A 27955-nucleotide genomic window follows, 5' to 3' on the forward strand; every position below is an offset into this window, starting at 1 on the left:
AGGTTGCACAGACGTCAAGGCTTGATTTTAAAAGAGAATTCTTTACGTCTGAAATCTTTCCAAGAAACAGGGTAACCACAGGAAACTCTAAAAGTTGCATCACTTCAAGCTTTAGGATTTTTCACCCATCACAGATTCAGTGAAATGGCAGTGTGGAGTACTAAACTCAGACAATTCATAATTGAGAATGATATCAATGTGTCAGAGCACCTAATCAGTGGGGAGAAATTGGGGCAGAAGAGAAGAAGACCGGAACCAGTGTAGGTAATGCGATAAATGAATGTAAACTACATACTGTTTTTTTTTTTGCAGCACTTACAGTCTAGTGGGGGAATGGAAGGAGAGCTGTTTACAGAGTGCTTGCCGTGTGCCAAACCCTGTGCTGATTACTCCTCTGGTGTCACTTCATTTAGCCTTCTACTCAAGAAAGAAGTATGATCCCATTTTAGACATGATGAAACAGAGATAAGAAGGGTTAATCACACCAAGCCAGTAAATGGCACAGATAGAAATAGAATCTTGCAAGTCTTTCTAATCCCAAAGTTGCAGTTGTTGACATGAGGCAGAACTCGAAACTGAAATCACTTAAAGCTCACTTACCACTATGAACAAGAGGCTCACTTACCACTATGAACAAGAAACATGGCGTATAAAAGCATGATTAAAGAGGTCTTGATGATCAAAGGATGCTAGACTGAGGAGTTCTGGCGATCCATAGGGCTGTGATTTGATCATTTTGTAGTACATGTCTGGCCATAATAGATGCATCCACAAATGTTTGTTAGAATAAACGATAAGCTGCCATGCTTCATTCTTTAGGATGCCCCTTTCCGATAAAAAAAAGTTATTTGATGTATATCCAGATTCATTCCGAAACATAAATGTTCAGCTATGGTATTTATTCAAACAGGTTTTTCTTTCTCAGCTGCTGGCGTATCTTTTTCCCCTCCCAGCTGAGGGTGTAAACTCCAAGCCGATGCACCGGACCTGACCCAGACTCAAGGTGTTTTCATAAGCTGCAGAAAAGCGTCTCCAAAACAAAAGATAACTACATTAGAATTTAAACTCCTGGATTTCGCTTAGCTGTAGCTTAGAGGAAATCGACTAATAAAGATCCTAGCTATACACTAGAGGACAATGCAGCTTAACCAGAGGAAAGACGTTGGCCTGAAGAGTTTCGAGCCTCGGCGCTTGCCGTTGCTCATCCTGCTGCGGCGCTGGTCGCGCCTGCGCTTTGGTTGTTGGAAGGCGGTGCTCTGGGAAGCCGGACAACGCGGCAGCCGCTCTTCAAAGCCGAGCCGGGAGTTTTCGCTACCGTTGTCGCCGCCATGAGTCGCAACTATAATGATGAGCTGCAGTTCTTGGAAAAGATCAGTAAAAACTGCTGGAGGATCAAGAAGGGCTTCGTGCCCAACATGCAGGTAAGTCAGGAGAGTAAATGGCGGGGCCTTCCCTGCTCCGTCCCCGGCCCGGCCGGCGTCCACCGCGCCCTCTGGACCTCCCTCGACCACTGGGTCCGCCCCGGCCCCTTGCAGAGTTTCTCTCATCCCCTCCTTCTCCCCTCACGGTTCTGGGGCCGCCCAACGTGTTCCAGCACCACCTCCCGCCAGGAGAGGTCCCCGAACCACGAGGAGAAGCTAAGCGCAGTGGATATGGGGAATCCAAATAAATACGAAATTGGGGTTTCCAAAGCGTTTTCACAGATCAGTCTCATAAACGCATCGTGAGCTGGTTTACGTTCCTGGTCTTCAAGGTGGAAATTGCCAGCCCTGGGTTCATTTGCTAGGACTGGAATTCATCTCCTCTGAGTCATGCTGGTTATTTATATAACGTTTACAGACCTTTGTTCACTGAACCAAGTTTTCAGCATTCAGTATTCCATGTTGGTTTTTAATTAAGCGATGTCATTTCTTGCAGTAGCACAGGGGAGGGCCTGATTGATTTTAATACTTCACAGAAGGACCTCGAGCATCTGTCGGTGACATAGTTTCCTCTACCTACCTAGGAAGAAGCTCAGCCAGGACTTGATGTCCAGTTTACTAGTTTTTCCTCTGATGTCCCAAATGGAGACTTGAGGGCTTGGGATCATCAGACAGTTTAAAAGCCTGGGCTCTGTATCTCTCGGCCTTCATCACCATCTGTGCTCATATTTTTCATTAACGTGAAAAAAGAAAACGTTTGTGAAGTTTTGCAACGTATTTTTAAATAGTTTTTGAAATCCCTGAAGATGCCAAGTAAATGCCTCAAAGGTTTACCGTCTCACGTCTTGGTAAACAGCTCCCAATAGCCACTCCCCTCTTTTATTCGGAATCAAAGCTTATTGAGTTTCCCTTGTTGGCAAGTCATTTACACTGAGGGAAGAAAAAGCCCACAGGGATAAATCTGTGTTCTATTTGCTGTTTGGCCACTTTCTTTGTATGGAAACCGATACCCTGAAGGAAGGAAACATAAGGGGAGCACAGTGGTTCATGGCCTGTAATCTCAACACTTTGGGAGGCCAAGGCGGGAAGATTCTTTGTGCTTAGAACTTCCAGACCTGTCTGGGCAATATAGTGGGACCGCGTCTCTACCAAAAAAAAATTTAATTAGCCAGGCGGGGTGGTGTGCACCACAGCTACTCAGGAGGCTGAGGCAGCGGGAGCCCTTGAGCCTGGGAGATCGAGGCTGCAGTGACCCGTGATCATTCTAAACTGCACTCCAGCCTGGGTGACAGAGTGAGTCTCAAATAAAAAAAAAAAAAGAAAACACCATGACATGATCATCTGTAGGATCTAATAATACAGCCTTCATTATCTGGCAGGTGTTCTGACTTAGCCTTTGATGCACACACTGCTGCTCATTGATGGGGCAAGTCTAATTTTGCTAGGCAGTTCTAGTGTAAGTATGTATACAGCACTTTACTACCAACTTTTCTTTGGGAATAGAGACTTGGAATGTTGATGCATTGCTCTTAAAACGCTATTGACTTCTAAGCATGAATTGTGCTTCCATCCTCATGGGAGCAGTGAATTTCACACGGATAATCATCTGTTACTAAATCTCCATTTCTCCCCCAAGGCTACCATCCACTTGTTGGACTAAAACTTTCTCTTTGTTCCCTTAAAACGCTTCCCTCCCATCTTTATGTCATTTTTGCATTTGGCTCCTAAATGTTCTGCTGCACCAGTGATGTCTCTTGTCTTTAAAGAGCCAGCTCTACAGGATCTCTGTGAAACCTCTCCCAGCTCCCTAGACTGTTGAGGCACTCCCTCATCAGATTCTTCCATAGCACTGTGTACTTAATGTTATGGCACTTGCTTCATTGCACTCTGATACTCTTATGAGAATATAAGGGCTGTATTGGCCGGGCGCGGTGGCTCACACACCTGTAATCCCAGCACTTCGGGAGGCCAAGACGGGCGGGTCACGAGGTCAGGAGATCGAGACTATCCTGGCTAACACGACGAAGTCTCTACAAAAAAATTAGCCGGGCATGGTGGGGGGCGCCTGTAGTCCCAGCTACTTGGGAGGCTGAAGCAGGAGAATGGCGTGAACCCAGGAGACAGAGCTTGCAGTGAGCCGAGATTGTGCCACTGCACTCTAGCCTGGGCCACAGAGCGAGACTCAGTCTCAAAAAAAAAAAAAAAAAGAAAAAGAAAAAAGAATATAAGAGCTGTATTGTGGTGTACTGGGAGCTCCTTGAAAGCAATTTTATCAATTTTATCATAGTCTTTGTATCTCCCCTAGTGCCCGGGACAGTGCTTCATGCATAGTAAATCCTCAGTTAATGTTTGGTGAATTAATAAATGTGACCCTTAAGAAATTGTACTGGAAACATTTTCCATCAGTGGGTATTAATTGTTATTTATGCAATGGTCATGAAGTCATCTTTCTGATAAAAACTACATTCAGTTGATTAAGTGTTAAATCTTTGGTTCTCCGTTACTGGACAGCTCCTTCAAAATATTTGACCTATGATAAAAATGTCCTGCTCTTTAGTGTTAAATAAGTATGTCGTCCATTGCCTTTTGTGTGCCGCCTCTATTGTCAAGCTTTAAAATTACGCAGATTTTTAAAAAAATTATATAGCTTATAGAACTGAGCACACAGCTACATCGCTGTATGTTAAATTTTTCTTCTCACTATTTACCTAACTAGAGATTTGTAAGTCACCACTAGAGCAAAATAAAGTGTAACTGGCTATTGGCTTAAACACAGAATAAATATACTAAGGTTAGATGACTATGTTTTATGTTTAGAATTTGAGTTTTTTATTGATCTGGGTTTTTTTTTTTAATTTTCAAAAATCCATTGATATTTTTGAAGCTTGAGGATTAAGACCTTTGGGCTTTGTGAGAGCATAGTTGGAAGATTTTTCTTTATCACACAAAAAGATGCTTGATCTGTTGAATTCTTAAATGTGGTTTTGAGGGTATAAGAATAATTAAAACAATTAGTGAACATTGCAAAATTTTTCTTAAGATATATTTTATGATGGGAGCAGCTTGTAGCCTTTGATAGGAAGTTTTCTGCATGCTTAAGGTAATGTGAAAGTGTTTGGTAAAGAGTAAAGCACAGTAAATATTGCATACAGCGTATTCTGTCCAGTGCCTACACTTGCCATACATGTACTCACACATTGCTTTTCACTTTCCTTGGTACCAGGTTGAGGGCGTTTTCTACGTGAATGATGCTCTGGAGAAATTGATGTTTGAGGAATTAAGGAATGCCTGTCGAGGTGGTGGTAAGTACATTAGAGTGTCACTTGTATTAGTACAGTAGTGCCTTCCCTGTGGCCTGAAAAAGTGGTAACTCAATTACAATTTTGAAATATTGTCAGGGAGTGATTACAACTTAAGGTAAGACCGAAAGAACTTACTTATTTGTGATCACATTGTTAGCCAGTTGGCATTACAGAAAGGATTTGAAGCTGGGTGGAACTCGTTTCTCAGCTAACCTTGAACGGTGAGAGCAAGTGACCTACCATTTGTTTTACACTTACTATATTCCAGGCATTTTACTAGGTGCTTTGCATAGATTATCTCATGTAATACTTGAAGTAACTCTAAAAGGAAGATATTATCTCCAGCTTATAGATGTGTAAGTCAGCTCAGTGAGGTTAAACGTAGTAACAGAAAACCAAACACTGAATGTTCTCACTTGTAAGTGGGAGTTGAACATTGAGAACACATGGATACAGGGAGGGGAACATCACACACCGGGGCCTGTCAGGGTATTGGGGGCTACGGGAGGGATAGCATTAGGAGAAATAGCTAATGTAGATGACAGGTTGATGGGTGCAGCAAACCACCATGGCACATGTATACCTATGTAACAAACCTGCACATTCTGCACATGTACCCTAGAACTTAAAGTATAATAACAAAAATTTTTAAATTTTAATTTGCCCAAGGTCACAGCTTTTTGATGACAGCCAGAATTCAGATCCAGTAATGCCTGATTTTAAAGACAGTGTTCTTAACCAGTACACTAATTAGGCTTACTGAACTTCGGTTGTCTCATCCATAAAACAGGAATCATTACACCTATCTTGCAGGGCTGCAGCAAGATTTAGAGATAAAATGCGTGAAGCTCTATGATAATCTGATGGTGATAGTGTAGAAATCATCTAGTGTTGGGCCGGGCACAGTGGCTCACGCCTGTAATCCCAGCACTTTGGGAGGCCGAGGTGGGCAGATTATGAGGTCAGGAGATCAAGACCATCCTGGCTAACACGGTGAAACCCCATCTCTACTGAAAATACAAAAAAATTATCCGGGCATGGTGGCGGGCACCTGTAGTCCCAGCTACTCAGGAGGCTGAGGCAGGAGAATGGTGTGAACCCGGGAGGCGGAGCTTGCAGTGAGTGGAGATCGAGCCACTGCTCTCCAGCCTGGGCAACAGAGCGAGATTCCATCTCAAAAAAAAAAAAAAAGAAATCGTCTAGAGTTACCCCTTTCATTTTTTTAGATCAGCAAACTAAAGCCTTCCCTCCCCAACCAGGGTATGCTCACTTGTCTAAAATGACACAGCTGCCAAGTGGCAGAAATGGGACTGGAGCCCCGTATCCCTTCATTCTCAATCCAGTGTTTTCCAGAGCTTCCACATTGCCCTTCTTTGTCACTTAGAATAAACCAGCATTGATTTTCTTTATCAAGGGAACTACTGAAAGAATACTTTTTTCAGGCCAGGTGCCCTGGCTCACGCCTGTAATCCCAGCACTTTGGGAGGCCGAGGCAGGTGGATCACGAGGTCGGGAGTTCGAGACCAGCCTGACCAACATGGTGAAACACCATCTTTACTAAAAATACAAAAGTTAGCTGGGTGTGGTGGCCCACGCCTGTAATCCCAGCTACTCAGGAGGCTGAGGCAGGAGAACTGCTTGAACCCGGGGGGTGGAGGTTGCAGTGAGCCAAGATAAAAAAAAAAAATTTTTTTTTCAGATATAACGTAAAATTTGGTATTTGTATTTTACATCCCAGTACAACATTTGCAAGCAGCCTTCTCATGGTATATGCAGAACACTGACAGCACATTTGTGGCTATCTTTCCTGTTTGTCTGCTTCCTTCTTGAAGAAGCTCCCTTCCACCTTGCATCTCAAATATCTTTCTAGACTTTGTTGTCTTAGTAGCCCTGATGACTACCTCTTCATGTTATACAGTCTAGAAACGTGAATATAATTAATGCTAAACCTCAAGTGTGTTGTCTTTTCTAATACCCAATTTTTGTCTTCAGGTGTTGGTGGCTTCTTGCCAGCCATGAAACAGATTGGCAACGTGGCAGCCCTGCCTGGAATTGTTCATGTAAGTCCGAGTTCAGAGCTTTAATCATTTATATTTCTTAAAGTCCATTGAATGGATGAATGGCCATGCCTGATAATGGTGTCATTTAGACAATGACCTTTGGACAGCCCGACATAACCGTGAAGCCCGGCTCAGTGGCTCATGCCACCCGCAACAGTTTGGGAGTCCAAGATGGAAGGATTGCATGAGCCCAGGAGTTCAAGACTAGTGTGGGCAACATGGCAAGACCCTGTCTATACAAAAAAAATTAGCCAGGTGTGATGTCACATGCTTGTAGTCCCAGCTACTCAGAATGCTGAGTGGGAGGATCACTTGAGCTCAGGAGTTCCACACTGCAGTGAGCCATGAATCACGCCACTGCACTTTTAGCGTGGACGACAAAGTGAGACCCTGTCCCTAAAAATAAAAATAAATAACCATGGACCTAAAGAAATAATTGAATCTGGATGGCATTTCAGTTTCTGGATGCCTTTGGTTAGAATCTGTAAGTGTTCAAGAACCTTTGAAGTAGTTTTTATGTTTTGTTTCTTTATCATGGTGACATCATTATTCCTGGATCAGTGCACCTCCATTGTAAGTTTCATTGTAAGTTTCACTTCATTGTTTCAATGTAAGTTTCATTTGGTTGTAAGTTTCACTTCCCATACAGAGGATCATTGAAGAAGAAATGGCAAGGAGTTTAAGGGTTAGCACTGAGGGGGAGGAAGAGAGGACAGCATAGCCCCCAGCAGTCTAACATTCCTATTCTATCATTAGAGGTAGATGTTGAAAATGGATCTATTCGGCAGACATTTTTGAGGTCTTCTTTATGCCAGTTACCATGTTGGGCACTTGGTAGAGGGAATGAAATGGTATGGCTTGTGTATATAAGGAAGTTGTTAGTGTCTGGGTGTCTGCATGTCTGCTGTGTTTGACCTGCATGCTTCCTGGGTCAGGGTCCTTTCCTAGGCTCCGCATATGGGAAGTCTATAGTATTTATACCATCAAATGGATTACATTTGGCTGTGATTACTTAAACTGATGACCTCTATAAATCAGTTATTTTCCTCTTAACCTGACAAACCAACATTTGTCAGTGTCTTAATATTATTTTTAAAATGTAATAGTACATTAAACTTAGTATGTGTTACTCCTGTATCATGTTATTTTGAGGCTTTTCTGTTTTGGATTTCCTTAACATTCAGATCTTATAAAAAGGTTTTTTTCTCACCGTATTTAGCTTTGTGATTAGGAGTTCTTACGATTTCCCTAAATAGAGAAGATTTTGTGAAACCACAGTCTTAATTTAGGGAAAGCTTCAGCCTGCAGCCTCTTTGAGAATCAGTGTCAGGTCCATCAGGGCAACCAGGGTGGCAGGTCAAGACACTTGTATTTCACTTTCTAATTCTCTTTCAGCGATCTATTGGGCTTCCTGATGTCCATTCAGGATATGGATTTGCTATTGGGAACATGGCAGCCTTTGATATGAATGACTCTGAAGCAGTGGTATCCCCAGGTAAGATTACTGTGCACATCTGCTGTTAAGTGTGTAGCTTTGGCCAGGCACGGTGGTTCATGTCTGTAACCCCAGCACTTTGGGAGACCGAGGCAGGTGGATCACGAGGTCAAAAGATCGAAACCATCTTGGCCAACATGGTGAAACCCTGTGTCTCTACTAAAAATAGAAAAATTAGCTGGGAGTGGTGATGTACACGTGTAGTCCCAGCTGCTTGGGAGGCTGAGGCAGGAGAATCACTTGAACCCAGCAGTCAGAGGTTGCAGTGAGCTGAGATTGCGCCGCTGTACTCCAGCCTGGTGACAGAGCAAGACTGCGTCTCAAAAAAAAAAAAAAGGGTAGCTTCTCTCTATGGATCATAGCCTTTGTGAAACAGAGCACTTCTCTCCATGTGCATGACTGAGTCTCATCATGTTCTGTCATTTTTCTTTGAGGCTATTACAACATCAAGCAAAGCATATTTTCAGTGAAAATTTTGGGAGGCTCCTACCAAACATCATGGTATTCAGGCTTTGGCTACAAAACAAACTGGGAATTTTTTTTTATCTTTGTAACTCAGTTACCCCATGGACACATCGTGTCTAATAATGTTAATGACCATAGAGTGTTAGTAGATTAGATGAGTTTAACTGTGTAAAATATTTAGAACAGTGCTAAGCACATAGAACATATTCAGTAATATTGTCATTGTTATTTAGTGATAACATTGAATATACAGAAGGCTGTACATGCCTTCTGCTGTGGTTATGGGGTGCTTTCAATGAATATTCTATACCAGAAATATCTTTGCTGTTAAAGAGTGTGAATTTAGAAATGAAGTTTAAATGACATCTTGAGAGTTCTGCTTCTAGCAGTGGTGGATTGGGTTGTTTCAGACCAATCCCTGCTGAAAATAATGAGAAAAGTTGGGTAAAAAACGTTTTCTGAAATCTGTTTGAAGGCACAGAAAATCTTCTAAGGCAGGAAGAATTTGCGAGGTCAACATCTAGAGGAAAAGAAGAAAAAGGTCCAGATATGTGAGCCCTACATGTAGGGCTGTTTTGAGATGACTGCAAATTTCAGTCAATAAGAATATACATGATTTGAATGATCCAACAACAAACTTGACACTTGACCTCTAATATACATGTGTGGTTGTGTGTGTGTGGTGCACTTGCATTGCAGTGCAGCCAAGCAGTGCAGAGTATACATTTTTTTCAAACGCACAGTTTACCAAAACTCACCACATGCTGAGCCGTAAAGCAGGCCATCAAATTTCAAAGCATTGAAATCATACAGACCAGGCCGGGTGCGGTGCCTCAAGCCTGTAATTCCAGCAATTTGGGAGGCCGAGACGGGTGGATCACAAGGTCAGGAGACCGAGACCATCCTGGCTAACATGGTGAAACCCTGTCTCTACTAAAAAAAAAAAAAAAAATACAAAAAACTAGCCGGGCGAGGTGGCGGGCGCCTGTAGTCCCAGCTACTCGGGAGGCTGAGGCAGGAGAATGGCGTGAACCCGGGAGGCGGAGCTTGCAGTGAGCCGAGATCCGGCCACTGCACTCCAGCCTGGGCGACAGAGCGAGACTCTGTCTCAAAAATAAAAAAAAGAAAGAAAAAAAAAAGAAATCATATAGACCAGCAGTTCTCAAACTTTTTGCACTCGGGACCACTTTAGTAAAAATTATTGAGGATTGATCTCAGACTCTTATCAATGTTTATCTTATTAAAAACTAAAACAAATGTTTTTAAGACGAATATATACCTGTCTCATTATCCATTAGAACAAAGATGTTATGTCATATAGCTTCTGAGAAATCTCACTGTACAGTCATGGGAGAATATGAATAAAATAGACAAATAATGTCTGAGTATTATAAAATGAATCTTACACACCTGAAATGGTCTTCCCCCTCGCCCCCACCCCAGGGTCTCTGGACCATGCTAAAGAATCCACTCATATAAGAGGGTATTTTCTGACCACAGTGGAATTAAATTAGAAATCATTTAAATAAAAACTAGACCTAGCACTTTGGGAGGCCAAGGCGGGTGGATGGCTTGAGCTCAGGAGTTTGAGACCAGCCAGGGGCAACATGACAAAACCCCATCTCTAAAAAAAAAAATACAAAAAATTAGCCAGGCATGGGGGCATACACCTGTAGTGCCAGCTACTTGGGAGGGCCAAGGTGGGAGAATCACTTGGGCCCGGGAAGCAGAGGTTGCAGTGAGCTGAGATCGCGCCACTGCCCTCCAGCCTGGGCGACAGAGTGAGACCCTGTCTCAAAACAAAAAAACTAGAAAAAGTTTGGGAGGCCAAAGCAGGAGGATCACATAAGACCAGAAGTTTGAAACCAGCCTGCACAACATAGGGAGACCCCTATCTCTACAAAAAGTTTTAAAATAGCTGGGTATGGTGGTGCACACCTGTAGTCCTAGCTACTCGTAAGGCTGAATCCAGAGAACCAGTTGAACCCAGGAATTTGAGGCTACAGTGAACTACGATACACTACTGCACTAGTCTGGCGTAATCTCAAAAAAGTATCTCAAAAAAGAAAATCCATATATTTGGAAATTAGTATGCTTTTAAATAACCCATGAGTCAAAAACAAAACAATGGAAATGAGAAAAAACTAATGTAAGTAGAAGATACTTATGTCTAAAAATTGACATTGAGTTGAATAAAGGAAACCCTTGTATGCTATTGGAGGGAGTGTAAATTGGCACAGCCATTATGGTAAATAGTATGGAGATTCCTCAAAAAATTGAAAATAGATCCGTATGATCCAGCAATCCCATCACTGGGTGTATATCCAAAGGAAATGAAATCAGTATCCAAAGAGATACCTGCCCTCCCATGTTCATTGTAGCATAGTTCACAGTAGTCAAGATTTGGAAACAGCCTGAATGCATTATTCAACCTTAATAAAGAAAGAAATCAATCTTTTAAAATCGAAGGGAAAAGACAGGGAATCCTGCCATTGACTACAGCATGGATGAAACTAGAGGATATGCTGAGAAATAGGCCAGACACAGAAAGGAAAATACGACATGATTTTGCCCATATGTGCAATCTAAAAATGTTAAACTCACAGAGAGGAGAGTGGTGCTAACAGGGTGGATGTCAGTCAGAGTATACAGAATTTCAGTTTTAAGATGAATGAGTTCTGGAAATCTAATGCATAACGTAGTGACTGTAGTTAATAATAATATATTTTAATAGTATATTGTATTACTTTTAATGGCAAAAACCACAATTACTTTTGCACCAGCCTAATACTTATAGTCCCAGGCAATTGAGAGGCTGAGGTGGGAAGATAGCTTGAGCCTGGGAGCTGGAGGCTTCAGCTGAGCTATGACCTAGCCTGGGCAACAGAGCAAGACCCTGTCTCTAAAATAATATATTGTGTACTTGACATTTTCTAAGAAAATAAATCTTAAGTGTTCTTACCAGAAAACAGAAGGGGAAGTAACTGTGAGATCATAAATATGTTAATTAGCTTGATTGTGGTAATTATTTTACAATGTAAATGTACATTGTGTACACCTAAATATATACAGTTTTTATTTACCATTTATTTGCCAGTCAGCTCTCAAGCTGGGGGGAAAATGATTTAAAACATACTTATGGGCCAGACGCGGTGGCTCATACCTGTAATTCCAGCACTTTGGGAAGCGGAGGCAGGAGGATCACTTGAGCCCAGGAGTTTGAGACTAGTCTAGGCAACATGGTGAAAACCCATCCCTACAAAAAATACAAAAGTTAACCAGGCGTGGTGGCACACCTCTGTAGTCCCAGCTACTCAGGAGACTGAGGTGAGAGGATTGCTTGAACCCGGGAGGTCGAGGCTGGTATGAGCCATGATTACTCCACTGCACTTCAGCCTGGGTGACAGAACAAGACCCTGTCTCAAAAAAATAAAAGCCAGCAGGGCATGGTGGCTCACGCCTGTAATCCCAGTACTTTGGGAGGTGGGAGACCATTCTGGCCAACGTGGTGAAACCGCATCTCTACTAAATATAAAAAAAATGAGCTGGGTGTGGTGGTGCACACCTGTAATCCTAGCTACTCGGGAGGCTGAGGCAGGAGAATCACTTGAACGCAGGAGGCAGAGGTTGCAGTGAGCCGAGATCGCGCCTCTGTACTCCAGCCTGGTGACCGAGTGAGACTCTGTCTCAAAAATAAAAATGAAAAATCAAACTACTTATGTCTAAAATTTTGAGGTTACTGTCCTTTTTGAATGGAAACATGCAGCCTTAAATGCACAAATTAGGAAAGAAGAAAGGCTGGAATATCAGTGATCTTAGAAAGCTAAAGAAAGAACAACAAATTATACCCTAAGAAAGTAGAAAGATGGAAATAATTAGGAGTAAAATTAATGAAATGAAAAGTTATATGATAGAAAGGACCAAGAAAGGCAAAAGTTGGTTATCTGAAAAGACTGAAAAAAAATTCATGAACCTCTGAAAACAGTGGTCAAGAGAAAAAGAGAGGCACATTTTGGTCTCTGTTTTACATGTTACTCAATGTTCATTGCTGCCTCCTTGGTCCATAAAGTGCCTTTAGTGTGTGTGTTATTTTAGATTATTTCGGTGTCATCAAGCTTTCCCCAGCAGAGAACCACTTTGTTGTCTACTTTAAAGCATAGTTGCCAGGCGCGGTGGCTCACGCCTGTAATCCCAGCACTTTGAGAGGCCAAGGCGGGTGGATCATGAGGTCAGGAGATCGAGACCATCCTGGCTGACATGGTGAAACCCCGTCTCTACTAAAAATATAAAAAGTTAGCCAGGCGGGGTGGCGGGCACCTGTAGTCCCAGCTACTCAGGAGGCTGAGGCAGGAGAATGGCGTGAACCCGGGAGGTGGAGCTTGCAGTGAGCGGAGATCACGCCACTGCACTCCAGCCCGGGCGACAGAGTGAGACTCCATCTCAAAAAAAAAAAAACAAAAAACAGTTATCTGTAAAAGAATGGGTATCTTTGGCCGGGTGCAGTGTGGCTCATGCCTGTAATCCCAGCACTTTGGGAGGCTGAGATGGGTGGATCACGAGGTCAGGAGATTGAGACCATCCTGGCTAACATGGTGAAACCCCATCTCTACTAAAAAATACAAAAAATCATCCGGGCATGGTGGCGGGCGCCTGTAGTCCCAGCTACTCGGGAGGCTGAGACCAGAGAATGGCGCAAACCCAGGAGGCGGAGCTTGTAGTGAGCTGAGTTCGCGCCACTGCACTCCAGCCTGGGTGACAAGGCGAGACTCCCTCTCAGAAAAAAAAAAGAAAAAAAGAATGGGTATCTTTATAGCCCTATATCAATGGCAAGAAACTGCAGGTAACAATGCCTTACCAGCTGGTTTTGCTATAAGTTTTCTCTATTTTGTAGGTGGTGTCGGGTTTGACATCAACTGTGGTGTCCGCTTGCTAAGAACCAATTTAGATGAAAGTGATGTCCAGCCTGTGAAGGAGCAACTTGCCCAAGCTATGTTTGACCACATTCCTGTTGGGGTGGGATCAAAAGGTGTCATCCCAATGAATGCCAAGTAAGAGCACATGTTTCCAGTACATGATATGGGAGGGATAATAACCACATGACCTTTAACTTCCTTTCCAGTGCAGTACACTTGAGAGATGAGGATTGTTCAGTTACTTTTCAGGAAGTAGTAAGAATTGTTTTTTTAAGCATGACGTTCAGCCCATTTATTGGAGACATAAGTCAACTGATGTTGTAACAGCCTTCGACATTTGTGGATGTGTTTGTAATAACATCATATCCACCAATGTTTATGGAGCACTTTCTATGCTCAATCCAGGAAAAGTGTAGTTTTTCCTGGCAGTGTTTTAGATGTTTTAGATGAAGATTAAAGCTTGTACCCTCTAAGGATCTAATGTACGTGTACCTCAGCTTCAAAATGGAGGTGCAGTAAGCCATTCAGAACTTCTGTGAAGATGGGAAAAGAGCTTAAAATTTAACCTGTGTTGCCTGGGGGATTCTAGATACCTTCATTTATTTGACTGTAATTCTTCATAAATCATTAAGGTGTGTACCTGGTTGAATTAGTGGTTAGAGAATGATAGCTGATTAAGGTTACAAAGTTGTTGATGTTGTTGTTTTTTGTCTACTTAATAACTACCTCATGGAATTCAGGATCAGAGAGGCAAAACTGAATATAAAAAAGATTTGAAAATTAACAAGTAGCCATATAAATGTCAAGTAGAACTACAATGATGTCTAATAGGGCATTTACCATTTTATATTGCAATTATTTATATGACTGCATTCCTCAAAAAACTAGTTACTGAGAGCTTAAACTTTGTATCTGACTTAAGGCCTGAAACACAGGCGATAGTAAATGTCAAGTTTTCCTCTGCCCTTTAAGATGTGATCATCCTTAGGTTTTGCTCTGCCTTGGTTGTGAAATGACTAGTACCTTTTATACTTATCCAGAGACTTGGAGGAGGCCTTGGAGATGGGGGTGGACTGGTCCTTAAGAGAAGGGTATGCCTGGGCTGAAGACAAGGAGCACTGCGAGGAGTATGGAAGGATGCTGCAAGCTGACCCCAATAAGGTTTCTGCAAGGGCTAAGAAAAGAGGCCTTCCTCAGGTAACTCACTTTGGAGGGGCAACATATTAATTATTTTTCATATTTTGTTTTTATTGGGGGAAATATCTATATCTTACATTTAGCAGACATATTCCCAGGTTTTTTTAATGGTATATCAAAAAATACAATTGGTTATGGTGTATCAAAAAATACAATTGGTTTATGCTTCATTTTTATTCTAAAGAAACCATCAGGGATGGATACGGTGGCTCACACCCGCTTTGGGAGGCCAAGGAGGATCACTTGATAAAAAGGAGACTAGCCTGAGCAACATAAAGAGACTTAGTCTCTACAAAAATTAAAAAAAAAAAAAAAAAAAAATTAGCCAGGCATGGTGGCAAATGCAAGTATCCCAGCTACTCAGAAGGCTAAGACAGGAGGACTGCTTGAGCCTAGGAGTTTGAGGATGCAGTGAGCTGTGATCACGCTACTGCACTCCAGCCTGGGTGACAGAACAATCAGGAGCTTGCAAATATTCAATAAAATAAGCAATAATGAATTAGAAGTGAATGGGAGAAAAATAGAATGTTTATAAGGTTCATACGTCAAAATTATATATATACATACTTTGACAGTCTACATGTGGTATCCATGAGATACTAGATGTTTGAAATTACAGCTAGTTGTGAAGGCTTTGCCACTAATTCAGTATGACACGTGGGCAAGGCTATCTTCTTCTGGATCTCATTTTCTTATAGAAAACTGGGATGGTTAAAACCAGGCAACCTCTAAAGACTCTTCCAGCACTGACATTCTCTGGTTCTTTAAATCATCTATTAATATTAGCTCTAGTTGTGGTATATGTTCTTTCAGTTATAGATAATGGTGGATGTCCATGAACTCATAGATGTTTCAAAGTCATTTGAATTGGACCTTGTCTAAGAGTCAACATTCACCAACATTTATCCCAAAATTTGACTCTTCGTGATGTTTAAAATATCCCATGAACCATTTAAAAGCTTGATTGTTTGTTTGTTTCTGAAGCTTTTTTTAAAAATTAATTTATTTACTTTATGTTCTGGGATACATGTGCTGGTTTGTTACATAGGTATACATTTGCCATGTTGGTTTGCTGCACCTATCAACCCATTATCTAGGTTTTAAGCCCTACATGCATTAGATATTTATCCTAATGCTCTACCTCCCCTTTCCTCCTACTCCCCAACAGGCCCCGGTATGTGATGTTCCCCTCCCTATGTCCATGTGTTCCCATTGTTCAGCTCCTACTTACGAGTGAGAACATGTGGTGTTTGGTTTTCTGTTCCTGTGTTAGTTTTTTATATGTGTATACCAAGCATATCATGATATAATACAATTTAGGAGCTAGTCTACGTTATTTTGTTGTGTAGAATATTGTTGTAAATGAAGCACTTCTATAGCTTAGGAATTTTTTTGTTACAGAAACACTGTTTCTATGGTTATTTTGTTGTTAGTTTGTTTTTATCTTTTTGGTTTTTAAATAGATTTTTTTTAAAAACTGGAATCAAAACTATCTTACCAGACATTTTTACATTTGCAGTTGGGGACCCTGGGAGCAGGCAACCATTATGCAGAAATCCAGGTTGTGGATGAGATTTTCAATGAGTACGCTGCTAAAAAAATGGGCATCGACCATAAGGGACAGGTGTGTGTGATGATCCACAGTGGAAGCAGAGGCTTGGGCCACCAAGTAGCCACAGGTATATTCTAGACTTCATACTAAAATGTACATTTTATGGGCAACCAGATAGAAATTTAAGAGCGAAAACTCTGAAATATACTGCATGGGTTTTATCTTGAGTCCTCAACAATCAAATAACTTGAACAAATTAACTTCACTGGGCCATAACTTTCTTGTCTAAAAAAATGAGTATAATAATGACTTCATATAGGATTATCATGGAAAGTTAATAATAAATGTAAAGCACTTAAATCAGTGTCTGACATTAGTAAGCACTCAATAAATGTTAGTTGCATTTATCATTATGTTTACTCTTATGAGTTACTATCTGGCCAAGAAAGAGCAAGAAAATATTTAAAGAGTGGAATTTATGAAATAGGCATTCATTTGGCAGATAATGTACATATTGTATACCTGCTCTGCAACATTAGGTGTTATGGTGGATTTGCTGATGAAATAGGCTGATACTTTGCACTCAGATTGTCTCATGAAGTAAAGGTCATGTCCGTTTAGAAGAAAAAATAAATATTAAAAGGTAGCGATTAATAATATAGGAGAGTCAAACAAAACACATTTAGGAAAAAGATTTTGGAGATGGCTTCATGGACCCAGTGTTGAGCTCAGCCTCACAGTTTGGACAATTACACACAAAGGACATTGGTGACAAAGGCAGCATGAACAAAAGCAGGAAGCAGCGAAATATTGGATAGGTCCTTTTGGATAGTGTGTGAAATAATGTATGAATTGTGACAGTTACTACAGGACTGAATGAAGCAGGACGAATGCAGAAATGAAAACAAAAAAAAACAAAAGAAACTGTTTTAAAGGAGTCAGGGGGCTTCTTGCTTCTAGTGAGCAAGGGCCTTGAGCTTCCACAGCCCTTCGTATTTATTGGGTAGAAAAAGCAGGGAGGAGGAGGTAAGGTTGGTCAGCTGCTTGATTGATCGCAGGTTCATATTAATAACAGGCTTCACATGTGTCTAATCACAAGAAACACGTGCCTGGGGTATGGCTGCCCTCAGCATTCCTTCTGGGCGGCAGACACAGTTGTCAGCTTGCCAACATCCTGCATTCTTAAGAACAGTTTACTGTTTACTCATGGTATACTGAGTTGTTCACGACCCTCATTCTTTCGGCTTCCAACAGTGAATAAATGAAAAGGTATACAGATGTCTGGAAATTGTTATAAGCTTTAAATTTCATGTTATAGATCAGCCTCTAGTGCATTGTATTGTGTGAGAATTTAGTAATTTGTGCCAGCTTGACCCTTTAGACTATTTAATCTAGCAGATGTATAAAGCATCGACTAGTGTTTCAGAACACTCCCCTGGATTCGATTAATCATGAAGGCAACAGAATGTGTTTTACTACTACTATTCCTATTCATTCACATGTTGAGAAAGGAGTAGTGAAGACCATACTGTGGCTATTTGTTTACACATCCCATTCTCTTTCAAGTTCCTAGAGGGCAAATGCTGACTTTGTGTCCCACAAACTGTCTCTGCACTCTAAACGATTCTCAAGTACATCTTGACTGAGCAAATAGATGAACTCAGAAACACATTAAAGGGAAAGTTGGCTTTCACTTGGCTTTTTTGTGGAATGAATTTGAATGTAGCCTGCCTTTCTGCAGTAAATCTAAACTGTTCATTTCAGGGAAAGCTAATTCATTTGGACTTTGCTGCTCTTGTTCCAGATGCACTGGTAGCTATGGAGAAGGCCATGAAGAGAGACAAGATTATAGTCAATGATCGGCAGTTGGCTTGTGCTCGGATCGCTTCACCAGAGGGTCAGGACTACCTGAAGGGAATGGCAGCGGCTGGGAACTATGCCTGGGTCAACCGGTCTTCCATGACCTTCTTAACCCGTCAGGTACAGTCGACATTGCTCTTCTGTTCCAAGTCATTCATGATGATGTTAAGTGCTTTAAAACATAGTGCAGTCCAAGCTGGGTGTGGTGGCTTATGCCTGTAATCCCAGCACTTTGGGAGGCTGAGGGGGGCGGATCACGGGGTTAGGAGATCGAGACCGTCCTGGCTAACACAGTGAAACCCCGTCTCTACTAAAAATACAAAAAATTAGCTGGTGTGGTGGTGGGCGCCTGTAGTCCCAACTACTCGGGAGGCTGAGGCAGGAGAATGGCATGAACCCAGGAGGTGGAGCTTGCAGTGAGCCGAGATTGTGCCACTGCACTCCAGCCTGGGTGACAGAGCGAGACTCCCGTCTCCAAAAAAGAAAAAACATAATGCAGTCCAGTCAAAGCCTGTGGTGTTTGGTTTTGGAAATTCACATAGTTAATGTTCAAAATACCAGAGAAGTGTCCAAGGTTTTGGTGTCATCTTAAACTAAATCATCAGAGTATCAAGCATGAGAAGTAAGAGAAGAGAATCCAAATTATTCCTAGAATTTGTCTTGAACAGCATAGAGAATCGAAGTGCCATTGACTAAGATTCAGAAGGCTGGGGAAGAAGCAATTTTGAAAGGTGGGATCAAAAGTAGCCAGGCAGCTTTTCAACCAAAGATGAAAATGAAGATGAAAATGATGTGGTGGCATTTGCTATGTGGTCTAAAAGACTAGCTTTTGTCCTTTACGTGAGATAATCTTACGATTACTTTTGAGCTTTTAAATCTTTTACTCCCTTCAGAACAGACTACCTGAAATCAGTGAGATAAGTCATGAAGAGCTGAAGATGAGTCCTGAAGTTCTGGCTGCTTTTATCTTCTGTGTTTTCTTCTAGGCTTTTGCCAAGGTCTTCAACACAACCCCTGATGACTTGGACCTGCACGTGATCTATGATGTTTCTCACAACATTGCCAAAGTGGAGCAGCATGTAGTGGACGGGAAGGAGCGGACACTGTTAGTACACAGGAAGGGATCCACCCGCGCCTTCCCTCCTCACCATCCCCTCATAGCTGTTGATTACCAAGTACGTAGCACTGCATTTGTAGTTTTAAGCAGTGGAAGCATGATTTAGATCGTCACAAATGTGAATTATATTTAAAATACAAAGCAGCAATTGTGAAAAGAAAACACTCTGTCACCCATGAGAACAGTGATTCCCAATTTTCCCTGAAGCAGTAGCTCCTCCCCCCATCATTTGTGCTTGCATCATGTGCTAACTAGAAAGTGCTGCAGGAGGTGTATTTTACTCCATACTCCACTCCTGTGAATTGAGGCCTTTGAATTAGTGGAAGACAGGATTAACTCAGTTACAGAACACACTACACTCAGTCTGTTTCATTCCTCCTGTCCTCTTGGTGTCTGGCTGTGTTGGAGTTAGAAAGACCCCATAGTCTGCTCGCTCCTTTTACAGATGAGAAACCCAAAACAGAGAAGACAAGCACCTTGCTCAGGATGGTGGTTCTAGCAACACTTCCCTACACTTTTGGATTTTGCTTTGCTTTTATTTTGACTCTTCTGCATTTTTACTGGTCCTCATATTTTCACTGTCATCCACTTCCTTCCCCTCCGAATTATCAAAGAATCAAAGTACTATCTTAATATAGTTTACAAGCCGTGTGTTTAGAAGTCTGGGTTTCTCCTACAATCCTACAGTGCAAGAGAAAATTTAAATTTTATGCATACAAAGCTTATGCTTTTCTGAATTTTAACATGTTTCATTTATGTGCATCCTCAGCTCACTGGACAACCAGTGCTCATTGGTGGCACCATGGGAACCTGTAGTTATGTTCTTACTGGCACTGAACAGGGCATGACTGAGACCTTTGGAACAACCTGTCATGGAGCGGTAAGGAAAACAGAAACTTCCTTAGAAATGCTCTCTTCAGTTTAGCTATTGTTTTCCATTTTGACGGGTAAATGTAGCCGACTGAACATTAACAGAGTTGAGACTTGGGTCTATCGTGTCTTGTACTTCAAATTGTTCCCCATAATGTATACTATTTAGTAAACTGACTGGGATCATCTAGTATCTCTACCTTAGGGAGATCTGGTAGGGTTAGGGACCGTTTCTTATCTCTGCAAGTCCAGAAAATCCAGACTGGGAAATTGTCACACTAGCTGAGCTTACTGTAACTAGTTTATAAGTGGTGGAACTTTAACGGATGCAGATATCACAGTTGATCTCAGTGATTGGCTGAACCTGCTCATTTGTTTAATTTACCCTTTCCTATTATGTAGGCCCACTCAGGACTGCAAGGATAGGCCCTATTTGCAAATTAGAGCCCATGTACAGTCTACACACACACCCATTTCAAAACACGGCCTCTCATCTTCTAAGCCCAGGGGTCAGTAAACTCTTCCCATAAAGGGCCAGACCGTAAATATTTTAGGCTTTTGGGACCAGATGGTATTCAGCTATTCAGCTATGCCATTTCAGTGCAGAAGCAACCTTAAGTACTGTGTAAATGGCAATGCTGTGTTCTAATAAAACTATTTTAGGCCAGGCGTGGTTGCTCACACTTGTGGGAGGCCAGGGCAGGAGGAGCACTTGAAGCCAGGAGTTCAAGACCAGACTGGGCAACATTAGCGAGACACTGTCTCTACAAAAACTTTTTTAATTAGCCAGGTATGGTGCCACACCTGTAGTCATAGCTACTCAGGAGGCTAAGGCAGGAGGATTCCTTGAGCCCAGGAGGTTAAGGCTACAGTGTGAGCTATGATTATGTCACTTCACTCCACTCTGAGTGACAGAGGGAGACCCTTTCTCAAAAAACAAAATAGTTTATTTTAAAAAGCGCTTAAGTGGTGGGCCAGATTTGGCCCATACACTGTAGTTTGCCAGCCCCTTTTCTAAGCCATCCAGAGTGTTGAGCCAGTGTTGAAATGGGAAAGAGAAACTGTCCAGAATACCTTCTTCTAGGACAGACCTTCACAAATGTATTTAATCCTACTTTTTTCTCTGATTGTTTCTCATTTCTAGCTGCCTCCCAACTCCTAATTTTAATGCAGTGGTTTTCAACAAAGGTGTTCCCGCTACCCCCACGGGGACATTGGCAATTTCTGGAGGCTTTTTTTATTGTCATGGTTTAGTGGGAGTTGCTATTGGCATTTAGTGGGTAGAGGCCAGGGATACTGCTGAATACCCTGCACAGCACAGCCTCCCAACAAAGAATTCTCTGGTCCAGAATCTCAAAGGATATGGTGAGGCTTAAAAGGCCTGCTACCAGTTTGATAAAGTAGAAAAAGATGGTTTTTAAAGCTCCTTTTTAGTGTAAGAGAAAATCAAGGAAAGGGCATATAATCTTAGGATTTGAAGTGAAGTTCATTCCTTTCCCATTCTAGGGCCGTGCATTGTCCCGAGCAAAATCTCGACGTAATTTAGATTTCCAGGATGTTTTAGACAAATTGGCAGATATGGGAATTGCAATCCGTGTTGCCTCACCCAAACTGGTGATGGAAGAGGTAAGTGAAATTCTGATAGATACATGAATATTTATTGTCCCCCATTTGTAATTTATGTCATTCTACAGAGATAGCAATTTAGGGTATTACTAACAGAAATTGTTTGTTTGGGTTTTTTTTTTTTTTTATGACCTCAATTTTCTCTTATGTTCCTTGCTTAGCTTATTTCAGTTTTATATTTTCTTTTATTTTGGCTGAAATTATGAGCCAGGTCCTTAAGAATGATTTTTACTGTTCATTTTATAGTCTCCATCTACATACTAAGTTTTTCAAAAGTAGTTTGAGCTGATTCTTGCTTTTGCACAATTGTATACTTAGGTTTCAATTTGAAAGCAAATTTGAAAAAGGAAGGCATAGGCTGGATGTGGTGGCTCACGCCTGTAATCCCAGCACTTTGGGAAGCCGAGGCAGGCGGATCACAAGGTCAGGAGATCGAGACCATCCTGGCTAACATGGTGAAACCCTGTCTCTACTAAAAATACAAAAAACTAGCCGGGCGTGGTGGCGGGCGCCTGTAGTCCCAGCTACTCGGGAGGCTGAGGCAGAAGAATGGTATGAACCCAGGAGGTGGAGCTTGCAGTGAGCCGAGATTGCGCCACTGCTCTCCAGCCTGGGTGACAGAGCGAGACTCCGTCTCAAAAAAAAAAAAAAAGGAAGACATAAATGTTTGAAGCAACTTTTATTTGACTTACAGGAGAATAGATTTTGTTTAAATTCTGTACATATGTGTACACATATGTACATATTTAAATTAAAAGCAATATAATTCCTTTCTTAATGATTTAAGAGAAAGGAAAAAGTCATCCAGAAACTCAATGCCCTAACACAGTTATTACTTTATCTTTTAGAATACTTACTATTGTCGGCCGGGCATGGTGGCTCATGCCTGTAATCCCAGCATTTTGGGAGGCCAAGGCAGGCAGATCACTTGAGGTCAGGAGTTATAGAGGTCAGCCTGATCAACATGGCGAAACCCCTACAAAAATACAAAAATTAGCTCGGCATGGTGGTGGACGCCCATAATTGCAGCTACTCAGGAGGCTGAGACAGGAAAATCACTTGAACCCAGGAGGCAGAGGTTGCAGTGAGCCAAGATCATGCCACTGCACTCCAGCCTGGATGACAAAGCAAGACTGTCTCAAAAAAAGAAAAAAATACTTATTGTCATAGTTTTTTCCTATTTTTTTTTTTTTTTTTTTTTTTGAGATGGAGTCGCCCCATCGCCCAGGCTGAAGTGCAGTGGCGCGATCCGGGCTCACTGCAAGCTCCACCTCCTGGGTTCACGCCATTGTCCTGCCTCAGCCTCCCCAGTAGCTGGACTACAAGTGCCCACCACCACGCCTGGCTAATTTTTTGTATCTTTAGTAGAGACGGGGTTTCACTGTGTTAGTCAGGATGGTCTCGATCTCCTGACCTCGTGATCTGCCCGCCTCAGCCTTCCAAAGTGCTGGAATTACAGGCATGAGCCACCGAGCCCGCCCTTTGCTAATTTTTTTTTTAAACTAGTCATAACTATAGTTAAAAAACATTTTGTAGTTATTTTTGAAATTTAGCATATTATTATAAAATTGTTTTTGTCACTTTTTAAAATCATTGCTGAATATTCCACCAGCTGAGTACCTTACTTTCTGCCTGTAGTGGACATTTAAGTAGCTTCCAAATGTTTGCTACTATAAATTAAATTGTAATGATTATCTTCATGCATGCAGCTTTTTTCCAGTTCTTTTAGTAATTAGAACAAAGTCTCAAAAGTGGAATTACATGGTGGCTCATGCCTGTAATCCTAGTACTTTGGGAGGCCAATGCAGGAAGATCTTTTGAGGCCAGGAGTTCAAAATTAGTCTGGGCAAAGATTAGTCAGGTGTAGTCCTCGCTACTCAGGAGACTGAAGCTGGAGGATCGCTTGAGCCTAGGATCTTGAGGTTACAGTGAGCTATGTGATTGTGCTGCTGCATTCCGCACTGGGCAGCAAAGCAAGACCCTATCTCTAAAAAAACAAGGAAACAAAAGTGGAATTACTGAGTCAGAGTATGACAAAGACTTTTTTTTTTTTTTAAATAACGATTCATTTTTCCCATGATCTTAAGAATGCATGTTTAATTTAAAAGATTTGGAAAATACTGGCCAGGCGCGGTGGGTCACGCCTATAATCCCAGCACTTTGGGAGGCTGAGGCAGGCGAATCACGAGGTCAGGAGATTGAGACCATCCTGGCTAACACAGTGAAACCCCATCTCTACTGAAAATACAAAAAATTAGCCGGGCGCGGTGGCGGGCGCCTGTAGTCCCAGCTACTCAGGAGGCTGAGGCAGGAGAATGGCATGAATGCTGGAGGCGGAGCTTGCAGTGAGCTGAGATCACGCCACTGCACTCCAGCCTGGGCAACAGACCAAGACTCTGTCTCAAAGAAAAAGATTTGGAAGATAACAAAGAAGAAAACAGAAAACATTTAGAACTCAATCAGCCAGAAATAAGTACAGTTAACATTTGCATTTTTAGTTTTTTGGTTTGGTTTTGTTTTTTCATCAGCACCATGTGATTATTTCATTCACTCATTCAACGAACACTTATGAACCATCTGCTATAGTTAGGTACTGTTCTGTGTGCTAGAGATACTGCAGTGAATGAAAGAAACATGAATCACTTCCTTGTGGAGCTTTCCAAATAATAAAACATACAGTGTGTTAATGACCATACAAGTTCTATGAAATAAAAATGAAGCAAGGAAAGGGGGTAAGGAAAGGTGGGGAGGGTACAGTTTTAAACAGGTGGTTGGAGAAGACTTCAGCGAGGTGACTAGAACAAAGACTTGAAGAGAGAGAGGGGAAACAGGCTACCTGGGCATCTGGAGGTGAGCTTTCGAGGCAGAGAGAACAACAAGTGCAAAATCTGTGAGCCGAATGCAGGAGTGTTCAAGAAACAGCAAGGAGGCCAGGCATGAAGAGCAAGCCAGAGGGTGATGAAGTCAGAGAGGTAGGGGGCACCAGAGCATTTGGACTTTTGCTTTTACTCTGATTAAAATGAAGAAACGCTGGAGGATTTTGAGCAGAATAGTGACGTGATGTGACAAATGTGTTTGCATGTTGATGGGAAGAATCTACAAGAGAAATTGATGATGCAGAAAAGAGGGAAGAAACTGCTGGAGAAGTGTCCTTGAATAGATGAGAGGAGATAGAGTCTGATGTACAAGTGTATGGGGTTGCTATTTGCTGGAAGCATAGATAATTCATCCTTTAGAAAAGGAGAGAAGAGGCTGAGCACAGTGGCTTACACCTGTAATCTCAGCACTTTTGGGAGGCTGAGGTGAGAGAATTGCTTAAAGCTAGGAGTTCGAGACCAGCCTGGGCTACAAAGCAAGACCCCATCTCTACAAAAAATAAAAGGATTAGGCACAGTGGCACATACGTGTAGTCTCAGTGAGCTATGATTGTGCCACTGGACTCAACCTTGGGCAGCATTAAAAAGTAAAAGGAGAAAAGGTATAGATACAGATATGTGGAGAAGATAAAGTGAGTGTTATTTTGAATATTCTGGCTGCTATTTTTTTCAGTGTATTACATAGTAAGGTCAGCAAGTGAGAGTGAGGATCTGAGAAAAGGTATGAAATATTCATCTAGGGGAGAGATAGTCATTGGCCCAGTGGAATTTTATCTGATTTCCAGGAGCTAGAAATGGTCAAGTAATGCTGGGGAATGATTCAGGCTCCCACAGATAACTACAGCCAAAGGTAGTTTGTGGTACGATGTAATGACTGCAAGATTCACAACTGGGAGTGCCTAGGGAGAAAGGGAGAATAGAAACAACCTTGAAAGCCAGGAGCACACCTGTCCCACTCCTGGGACCAATGGCATGACCTGGTTTGGGAGAAAAAACAGCCACCACTTCAGAAAGTTGGAGGTGAAAGTGATGTCCTCGGGAAAGATCCATGTTTCAGTAAAACAGGAAGATGAAGGGAACGTTCAAAGAAGGGAAGGAGGGGATTTTGCTCCTTCTGGAAGGAGTTCCAGAGGCCCCAGTGAGAAAGTTTCAGAAACTGGAAGGGAATGGGAGATGGGATAGAAAAGGATATTATGTACAGAACCATATGGGAATCAGCATGGCTGGCCTAAGCTTGTATTGACAGGAATGAAGATAAAGTGAGTGTGTGATGAAATTAGTGCTAATGGTGGCAAGGCAGTGTGGGTAGGATGGAAGGGTGGGAGTGTTGCTAGAAAGTCACAGAAATAAATTGTGTGTGAGTGTAGGTACACATATATACCCACATACACACGGGCACACAGTTTTAGTTTGTTTTATACATACATGAATTTTATCACTTACTGTGAAGGTACTACATGTTCATTCCAGAAATTTTGATAACTGCAGAAATATATAAAGAAAAAATTAAAATTGCCAGTAATTCTACCATCAAGAGATAATTACTACTAACCTAAGATGGTTTGGAGCCGTTCCTTCCTATCAGGTTCTGGCGTGTGTTTTCTTTAACTACATTGACTACATTTCCTAGTTCTACATGTAATGTAATACATGTAGTAATACATGTTCTAAGTAATACATGTTCTTTAGAGACAGTTTGAAAAATACAGAAAAAATATAAGACAAGATGAAAGTGTTTTGGAAGCTACCACTGACCAACATCAGGCTTACTCCTTTTTTAAATTTTTGCTAATTTGATAGGCAAAAAACTCTCTGTTATTTTAGTGTGCATTTATTTAATCACAAGTGAAGTTTGGTGCTTGTAAAGACTGTGTTTTTGGTGGACTTGTACAATGTTTAATTCCTCTCTTGCAGGCTCCTGAGTCCTATAAGAATGTGACAGATGTGGTGAATACCTGCCATGATGCTGGAATCAGCAAGAAAGCCATTAAACTGAGACCAATTGCTGTGATCAAAGGATAGAACCTTGGACAGCAGGGCTGCCAGACACCACCGACCCTCTGAAGTGGAAGTGGACTGACGTGCTCTTCTGACATCAGACTCCAGGCGGGACAAGTTCCAAAGTGTGCAGCTGTAACTGCTCGTGCCAAAATGGCTGATGCGGAGGCTGCTGCTTTCAGGGGCCTGTGCTTATAAAATAACCTTCCAGGAAGAGGCACATCGCCCACCTTTGGAAAGGGAGGAATATGCCTTCTCCTTGGTTGTTCCACAGAGTTTTAGGAAAATCTGTTAGGCATGGGTAGGTGTCAAACTGCCTTAGGCAGTCATACAGATCTTTAGCCATCAGATTGAACTTCTTTACACCAAGCTCTGTTTACATTCCGAGAGGTGTCATGAAGAAAGTTCTATTAAATAAGGTTTTGGAATGTTTACTTTTGTCCGTTGCTTTTGTCAGTTTGTCCATTCATCCACCCATTTGGGCACCACCCCTCTTACTAAATACACTCTTACTTGGAGAGCACCCAGGGGATTATAATCAGGCTGTTAGATGAATAGATAGTGTAACACATTGAAGAGAGAGTATGTAGAGGTTTGAGGAATAGAGGCCCAAAGACAAAATTGTTTTTCCTAGCCTTGCTACCTTTCTTATTCTAAATACAAGGCAGAGTTTTTGAATCCGTGGGGCCAGGTGAACAAAATGTAGGTGATGGTGCTGGGTGGGCAGCAGAACCAGAGGCCTGGCCTCCCTCCTACACATGCCTCACAGGGCGCTTTATTGTGCCTGCTGCTGCCTGTGTAGAGGACAGCTCCACTCCACCCCCAGGCGTCTGTGCTGTCTTGGCAGAAGCAGGCCTGGCCATGCAGCAGGGCTGTACAGACCCCTGTGGGCTGCAGCTTCCCACTGACATTCTCTTCCCAAAGGCCCTGGCACATAGCACTGAGCACCTGGGCACTCAAAACTGCAGCTCCAGGCAGATTTGTGAGCAGGTTGCTCATCAAAACTCCAGCTCTGGGCCACTTGGTGCTTGGGTTGGGAGAGGCAGATGTGGGAGAAGCAGAGATAGGAAACCACTGTGCTGGGGATGGTTCTGTTAGGGGTCAGCCCTGGCCACAGCCTCCCCTATATTTTGCTAGGGACCTAAGGCCCCATCTACAACTCCTTTCCTCTTGCAGAGAAAGCCCCCAGATCTCAACTTTCTC

At 42.1% G+C, this 27955-nt stretch overlaps 1 protein-coding gene across 2 annotated transcripts; it reads left to right on the top strand.

Annotated features, from left to right (window-relative positions):
- The first annotated feature begins 1202 nt into the window (after window positions 1-1202).
- Window positions 1203-27191, top strand: RTCB (RNA 2',3'-cyclic phosphate and 5'-OH ligase). Of its 2 annotated transcripts, none has more exon segments than NM_001194558.1 (12): window positions 1203-1421; window positions 4645-4723; window positions 6716-6783; window positions 8179-8278; window positions 13635-13791; window positions 14697-14853; window positions 16373-16532; window positions 18210-18385; window positions 19252-19440; window positions 20152-20262; window positions 21759-21878; window positions 26669-27191. In NM_001194558.1, coding segments are annotated over 12 exon segments (1518 nt in total). In that variant the 5' UTR covers window positions 1203-1328; the 3' UTR covers window positions 26777-27191.
- The last annotated feature ends 764 nt before the right edge of the window (window positions 27192-27955 follow it).

The sequence above is a fragment of the Macaca mulatta genome, chromosome 10, assembly GCF_049350105.2.
Source record: "Macaca mulatta isolate MMU2019108-1 chromosome 10, T2T-MMU8v2.0, whole genome shotgun sequence".
In the NCBI taxonomy this organism is placed as follows: Eukaryota; Metazoa; Chordata; class Mammalia; order Primates; family Cercopithecidae; genus Macaca; species Macaca mulatta.

Coding starts and splice junctions, on each gene's coding strand:
- RTCB (XM_077948890.1), top strand. CDS start 4,706: ATGCCTGTCGAGGTGGTGGTAA. Junction 14,854..16,372: donor AGAAAAGAGGCCTTCCTCAG/GTAACTCACTTT, acceptor TTACATTTGCAG/TTGGGGACCCTGGGAGCAGG. Junction 20,263..21,758: donor GAACAACCTGTCATGGAGCG/GTAAGGAAAACA, acceptor TTCCCATTCTAG/GGCCGTGCATTGTCCCGAGC.